Source organism: Borostomias antarcticus (genome assembly GCF_949987555.1).
Source record: "Borostomias antarcticus genome assembly, chromosome: 1".
Classification (NCBI taxonomy): Eukaryota; Metazoa; Chordata; class Actinopteri; order Stomiiformes; family Stomiidae; genus Borostomias; species Borostomias antarcticus.
This window is the reverse complement of record NC_140234.1, coordinates 29,398,742-29,406,361: the sequence shown is the minus strand read 5'-3', so window position 1 is coordinate 29,406,361 and position 7,620 is coordinate 29,398,742. Positions and strand designations below refer to the sequence as shown.

The 7,620-nt window shown below is 49.7% G+C and overlaps 1 protein-coding gene across 1 annotated transcript in view; it reads left to right on the top strand.

The window, feature by feature from the left end:
- The window catches only part of ercc2 (excision repair cross-complementation group 2), a 13,383-nt gene extending 6,028 nt beyond the window's left edge, over positions 1 to 7,355 (top strand). Inside the window, exons 12-22 of the mRNA XM_084438580.1 lie at positions 1,472 to 1,660; positions 2,647 to 2,716; positions 3,785 to 3,886; positions 3,969 to 4,032; positions 4,224 to 4,345; positions 4,701 to 4,793; positions 4,877 to 4,949; positions 5,467 to 5,537; positions 6,088 to 6,231; positions 6,567 to 6,710; positions 7,071 to 7,355. Coding sequence (XP_084294706.1) covers positions 1,472 to 1,660; positions 2,647 to 2,716; positions 3,785 to 3,886; positions 3,969 to 4,032; positions 4,224 to 4,345; positions 4,701 to 4,793; positions 4,877 to 4,949; positions 5,467 to 5,537; positions 6,088 to 6,231; positions 6,567 to 6,710; positions 7,071 to 7,163 — 1,165 coding nt within the window. The 3' untranslated portion in view covers positions 7,164 to 7,355. The remainder of the gene's footprint in view (positions 1 to 1,471; positions 1,661 to 2,646; positions 2,717 to 3,784; positions 3,887 to 3,968; positions 4,033 to 4,223; positions 4,346 to 4,700; positions 4,794 to 4,876; positions 4,950 to 5,466; positions 5,538 to 6,087; positions 6,232 to 6,566; positions 6,711 to 7,070) is intronic.
- Positions 7,356 to 7,620: the final 265 nt, after the last annotated feature.

Genomic DNA, 7,620 nt, shown 5'->3' with positions numbered 1-7,620 from the left:
GTTCTGACTAGTCTCTCAGCTGAACACCAGGCTCTCAGGTGAGAGAGACGCGTTCTGACTAGTCTCTCAGCTGAACACCAGGCTCTCAGGTGAGAGAGACGCGTTCTGACTAGTCTCTCAGCTGAACACCAGGCTCTCAGGTGAGAGAGACGCGTTCTGACTAGTCTCTCAGCTGAACACCAGGCTCTCAGGTGAGAGAGACGCGTTCTGACTAGTCTCTCAGCTGAACACCAGGCTCTCAGGTGAGACCGACGCGTTCTGACTAGTCTCTCAGCTGAACACCAGGCTCTCAGGTGAGAGAGACGCGTTCTGACTAGTCTCTCAGCTGAACACCAGGCTCTCAGGTGAGACTGACGCGTTCTGACTGGTCTCTCAGCTGAACACCAGGCTCTCAGGTGAGAGAGACGCGTTCTGACTAGTCTCTCAGCTGAACACCAGGCTCTCAGGTGAGAGAGACACGTTCTGACTAGTCTCTCAGCTGAACACCAGGCTCTCAGGTGAGACCGACGCGTTCTGACTAGTCTCTCAGCTGAACACCAGGCTCTCAGGTGAGAGAGACGCGTTCTGACTAGTCTCTCAGCTGAACACCAGGCTCTCAGGTGAGACTGACGCGTTCTGACTAGTCTCTCAGCTGAACACCAGGCTCTCAGGTGAGTGAGACGCGTTCTGACTGGTCTCTCAGCTGAACACCAGGCTCTCAGGTGAGAGAGACGCGTTCTGACTAGTCTCTCAGCTGAACACCAGGCTCTCAGGTGAGAGAGACGCGTTCTGACTAGTCTCTCAGCTGAACACCAGGCTCTCAGGTGAGACTGACGCGTTCTGACTAGTCTCTCAGCTGAACACCAGGCTCTCAGGTGAGACTGACGCGTTCTGACTAGTCTCTCAGCTGAACACCAGGCTCTCAGGTGAGACCGACGCGTTCTGACTAGTCTCTCAGCTGAACACCAGGCTCTCAGGTGAGACCGACGCGTTCTGACTAGTCTCTCAGCTGAACACCAGGCTCTCAGGTGAGAGAGACGCGTTCTGACTAGTCTCTCAGCTGAACACCAGGCTCTCAGGTACAACACTGTCAAAGGAACGAAGGAATGAACCAACCAACAGTTTACAGACCTGGCCGTGAATATGTCAGCTTGATCTATATCACAATCAAGTCCCCAGTGGGGACAATAAAGGTTTTCAATCAAACTGTTCACTCCTGGGGCACCCCATATGAAGGCTAGTCCTTCGCGTGGCGGACCTGGGTTCGATTCCCGGCTCAGGTCCTGTGCCGCATGTCCTCCCCTCTCTCTCTCCCACATTTCCTGTCTCTCTCAAACTGTCCTGTCCCATTAAAGCTGAAAAGCCCTAAAAAATATCTTTAAAAAAACAAACCCTCTTCACTCCTGTATTTCTCATCTCTATTGCCCGTCATCCCTCCCTCCCTCCCTCCCTCTTTCCCTCCCTCCCTCTCTCCCTCCCTCCCTCTCTCCAGGTTCTGCGCCGAGCGTTTGCGTTCCCTGCTGAGGACGTTGGAGATCTCTGACATCACGGACTTCTCGGCCGTCACGCTCATCTCCAACTTCGCCACGTTGGTCAGCACCTACAGCAAAGGCTTCACCATCATCATCGAACCCTTCGAGGACCGAACGCCCACCATCGCGAACCCCGTGCTACACTTCAGGTCTGGATCAGAGCAGCGTTGATCAGAGCAGCAGGATCAGAGCAGCGTTGATCAGAGCAGCAGGATCAGAGCAGCGTTGATCAGAGCAGCAGGATCAGAGCAGCAGGATCAGAGCAGCGTTGATCAGAGCAGCAGGATCAGAGCAGCAGGATCAGAGCAGCAGGATCAGAGCAGCAGAATCAGAGCAGCAGGATCAGAGCAGCAGAATCAGAGCAGCAGGATCAGAGCAGCAGGATCAGAGCAGCAGGATCAGAGCAGTGTTGATTTGAGAGCACATTTTGATTTAGTTTTAGTCATAGTCTTTTGACTATAAGAATATTTAGTTCATATCATATTTTAGTCGTCTGAATTGTTTTAGTCTAGTTTTAGTTGACTAAAGAGCATTACGATTTTGGTCAACTAAATCTACAATAGATTTAGTCTGCTCAAATTGAATGGGTTTACTTAAAGTGGAATGCATTATTTAACCATTTCTCTAGAATTTCCAAACTTATATATACTCCTGGAGAAAACATCTATAATACTGATGGACAAAGCTACTGAATCACATTTCTAAGCGCTCTCTAAGCCCGAGCTTTTCAGCGTGAGCCACAGGAATCTGATTGGATCTCTTCCCAAATCCTCCCTCCCTAACATTTTCATCTAGTTTTTATTTGTTGACAAAAATTTCAATGTCATAGTTTTTTGGTGCCATACATTTTTATTTAGTTACCATCTCGTGACGATGACTAAATAAAGGCTGTTGAAGAATAATTTTAGTTTGTCAACAAAATGATCGTTGGCTCAGAGCAGTCAGTCAGTCAGTCTGTCGTGGGCTGTGGTTGCTCCCTACATGTGACAAGAATCTGACTCTTGATGGAGGTACTGTAACCCAGGCCCCTCACTGAGCCTGCCTGCTCTCCAGTCAGAGGACAGTGTGAGGTAATAACGTCTTTGCCATCCGTGTTATCGGTGGTCGTCTGATAACCCTGGCTTCTTCCCCGCAGCTGTATGGACGCGTCCATCGCCATCAAGCCTGTGTTCGAGCGCTTCCAGTCTGTGATCATCACCTCGGGGGTACGCTCCCTCCCTCCTCTCCACACCCCTCTCCTCTCTCTCCCTCCTCCTTCCCTCCATGACACTTCTCTCTTCCTCCCTCTGTTGTTCCGTCCACACCTCGCCCTCTTCCTCCTCCCTCCCTCCCTCCCTTCCTCCTCTAGATGAACAGTGACCTAACTAATCGGGTTTTAGAGAGACACAGGTTGCTTGTCTGTCTGTCTGTCTGTCTGTCTGAGTGAGTGAGTGAGTGAGTGAGTGAGTGAAAGGGACATTCTTTAGAATATTATGTAGTTAGCGTTAACCAGCCCTGTGTCAAGTTACTGTTGTCAGTGCCACACGTTCTAAACTGAAAACCAACCTGGACTAAGCCCAGTCCATAATTAGTACTGCTACATATACCGGTAGTACATGCGTTGGCCTCTAGGTGTCCTCGGTTCCCTTTTCACTGCACTAGTCCTTTATTTACTGACCGAAAGGCTGTAATCAGTCTCTGATGTGTCATTTCATCTCATCTTAGAAACCTTGTTTGATATGAGTTAGATACCTACAGCCTATATTGGTTAGATACCTACAGCCTATATGAGTTACACTACATTAGTTAGATACCTACAGCCTATATGGGTTGGATACCTACAGCCTATATGAGTTAGACTACATTAGTTAGATACCTAAAGCCTATATGAGTTAGACTACATGAGTTAGATACCTAAAGCCTATATGAGTTAGACTACATTAGTTAGATACCTACAGCCTATATGGGTTAGACTATGAGTTAGATACCTACAGCCTATATGAGTTAGATACCTACAGCCTATATGAGTTAGACTACATTAGTTAGATACCTAAAGCCTATATGAGTCAGACTATATGAGTTAGATACCTACAGCCTATATGAGTCAGACTATATGAGTTAGATACCTACAGACTATATGAGTTAGATACCTACAGACTGTGAGTTAGACTATACTGTATGAGTTAGATACCTACAGACTGTGAGTTGGACAACTACAGACGAGTTGAGTTGGATGACTACAGACCACATGTCCATGTGTCCCTGTCTGACCCTCTTACTGTATCTGTACACAGACCCTGTCACCGTTGGACATCTATCCCAAAATACTCGACTTCCGCCCCGTTACCATGGCGTCCTTCACCATGACGCTGGCGCGCACCTGTCTCTGCCCTCTGGTGAGTGCCTTTTCGGGGGAAAACTGAGGCGGGAACGTTCTAGAATCCCCAGGCCTGATCTCCGGTCATTCCTTCCTGACAGGTGGTTGGCAGGGGCAACGACCAGGTGGCCATGAGCTCCAAGTTCGAGACGCGAGAAGACTTTGGTTAGTTGGTGTCCACACACACACACACACACACACACACACACACACACTTCACTATTGTCCCACTTCATCAAACTGGGTCCAGAGTGACTCTAAAGTGACGTAACACCCCCGAGATCTGGAAACGCTCTGGTGTCACGATGAAGGTTTTTGCCTGAAAACTCAACCCTCCCCTCCAATCTTTTTATCAGCGGTCATCCGTAACTATGGCAACCTGCTCCTGGAGATGTCGGCGATCGTGCCGGACGGCATCGTGGCCTTCTTCACCAGCTACATCTACATGGAGAACATTGTGGCGTCCTGGTATGAGCAGGTACGTAACGCGCGCATGTCCGTCCGTTTCGACCCCCCTCCCCCGGGGCGGGACTAGAACCCCGCGGTCTCCCTCGCCTGGGGAGGCGGAGGGGCTGACTGTCGCGCCAACATGGACGCCCCCTCTCGGAGGGACTCTGTGCGCTCCTTTTGAGGAGGGAGTTTCTCCAGCTGCTCTCACGTTGCACTCGGTTACGCACAACACGCATTCAATGGAAATGGTGTTGAGGTCACTACCATGAAAACATTTGGCATGCACTGTGATACTCACTGCGTGTGTGTATGTGTGTATGCGTGCACATACGTGTTCGTGTGTGTGGGTGTGTATGTGTGTGTGTGTGTGTGTGTGTGAAAAGGGCATACTGGAGAACGTGCAGAGAAACAAGCTGATCTTCATTGAGACCCCTGACGCGGCGGAGACCAGCATGGCCCTGGAGAAGTTCCAGGAGGTGAGACCTCCACAGACACAGCTCCCCTCCAGACACCTTCCTGTCTCTGTGTGACCTCTGACCCCTGTGCTCCTGCTCCCCAGGCGTGTGAGAACGGCAGAGGGGCCATCCTGCTGTCTGTGGCCCGGGGCAAGGTCTCTGAGGGAATCGACTTTGGTGAGAGGGAGAGAGGGGGGGGGGGGGGGGGGGGGGGAGAGGAGGGGGGGGGAGAGGAGGGGGGGGGGGAGAGGGGGGGGGGGAGAGGAGGGGTGGGGGGGGGGGGGGGGGAGAGGAGGGGGGGGGGAGAGGGGGGGGGGGGGGGGGAGAGGGGGGGGGGGGAGAGGAGGGGGGGGGGGAGAGGGGGGGGGGGAGAGAGGCTGAGTGAAGAGAGCTTCCTTTCTCTGAGCTTCCCTCCAGCATTTTAAGTGACAAAACACAGTTAAATACATACAAAACAGTTTAATACGTACAAAACAGTTAAATACATACAAACAGTGAAATACATACAAAACACAATGAAATACGTACAAAACACAGTTAAATACATACAAAACAGTTAAATATATACAAAACACAGTTGCACGGTACATTATGTGCTGTTTCATGTGAAGCTACTGACATACACGTGATCGTCCTTGGGGTCACAGTGCCATTAGATAGGGAGAATGTGCTGATAGGACTCTGTTTCCCACAGTGCACCACTATGGGCGTGCTGTGATCATGTTCGGGGTGCCCTACGTCTACACACAGAGCCGCATCCTCAAGGTGGGTCTGACTACACCTCTGTCCATCATCCCTCTCTTCCTCTCCTCCACTCCTCTCCCTCCTCACTCTGTCCATTTCTCCCTCAGACCTGTCCCTTAGATTCTCCACCTTTCCAGCTAGAGAGGGGTGAACATATATAAAATCTACCCTCTTTTCTCACTTTTTCTACAGATTGATTCAATCCTAAATCTTGAGTATTCCAATGTGTTTCTAATGTTCAGAAAGTGTGAAATAGACACCGAGTTTGCCAAACGAGTCAAAAGTTACAGTAAAACTCATTTTCTGGTAGCCGCCATCTTGGAAATATGCAGATTAGGTGTCCAGACACATCCAAACGTAAACATAAGCATTCCAACATTAGAAATTGTCAATGGCCGGGTTTCCCGAACGAGTTAAGAAGCACTTAACTCCAAAGTACTTCTTAACTCCCATACAAAGGGTTGCTTAAGAAGGGTTCCTTAAGAAGGTTCTTTATCGGGAAACGCGGCCATTGTCTTTTCTTGTTGCGCTGCCTTTGCCATTGATCAGACACGTGTCCCTGAACCTCCAGGCTCGTCTGGAGTACCTGAGAGACCAGTTCCAGATCCGGGAGAACGACTTCCTGACGTTTGACGCCATGCGACACGCCGCCCAGTGTGTGGGCCGCGTCATCAGGGGCAAGACGGACTACGGCCTCATGATCTTCGCTGACAAGGTGAGGCGTGTGGGCGTGTGTGTGAAATCTCTACTCTGATTAATTATTTGGAAGTTAATTAGTTTGCCAGTTTTTAGTTAATTTGTCAGTGCTCTTGTTTGATGTTGTATGTTGGAAACTGTTGCGGCCATCTTTCCCAGGGCTCCTTCGAAAATTAGATCTAATCTCAACAGGACATGTTTATTAAAGGTTAAATAAAAAAGATGTTCTGGTCAAGGAATAAGATTTAGTTAAGATTATTGACTGATTAACCGGTGTCTCTCTCTCTCTCCCTCCCTTCCTCTCTTTCTCTCTCTCTCTCCCTCTCTCTCTCTCTCTCTCTCTCTCTCTCTCAGAGGTACGCGCGAGCAGACAAGCGAGGGAAGCTCCCACGGTGGATCCAGGAACACCTCACGGACAGCAGCCTGAACCTGACCATCGACGAGACCGTGCAGCTCTCCAAACACTTCCTACGCCAGATGGCACAGCCCTTCAGACAGGTCGGCTACCTCAAACACACACACACACACAAAATGGCTACAGCCTCGACCTTTCAAATCAAATCAAACTTTATTTATATAGCGCATTTCATACACAGAGGCAACACAAGGCACTTTACAGAGAGCAATGGGAGGGTGGGCGTAGGTCCCACCCCTACATATTCCAGAGGGAAGCAAAAAAAAAAAGTTTCACCCCGGGGCCAGAAAAGTGAGCTGTAAAAATTCTTCCCTGACCCCTCTCAACGAGACGATCGAGCAATCTTTGCCTCTTTCTCCCTCTCTCTTCACTTCCCATCCTCCTCTCACATCCGTCTTCATACCCTCTTATATCTCCCCCCTCCCCCAACCCGCCCCCCCCAGGAGGACCAGCTAGGCCTGTCCCTGCTGACTCTGGAGCAGCTGCAGTCGGAGGCCATGCTGAAGAAGATCGCTCAGATCGCCCACCAGGCCTGAGGCGCCGCCGTGCCCTCCATTACCGTGACATCATCAGCCCGAGACGCCGCCGTGAGAAGATCATCGTTGCCGTCATTGTACCCACGCGTCTGTCACGCAGACCAGGCTGCTGGAGCAGCTTTACTCTGCTGTAACTGTACATATTATGAAACATGTTTTTTAAAATAAGCATTCTCTATATCTTTGTTAGGAGGTTGGCATAAATAAATCTTTACGGTTTGTACCATGCTACTGTATGACTTTGTGATCTCACGTTTTTGTTCTGGAATTCACAGACACAAGTTGGTCATATACACACACACACAACAGTTTAGAGATCGGCACTCTCAGTGAAGGCCACTTGGCCAGTATGGAAACAGACAGCAGACGGGTGGAACAGATTTCAAATACTTTATTTTCCATGTCTGCTACGGTTTGCAGATACAAAATATATTAATTTCTCAGAACATATTGTAGG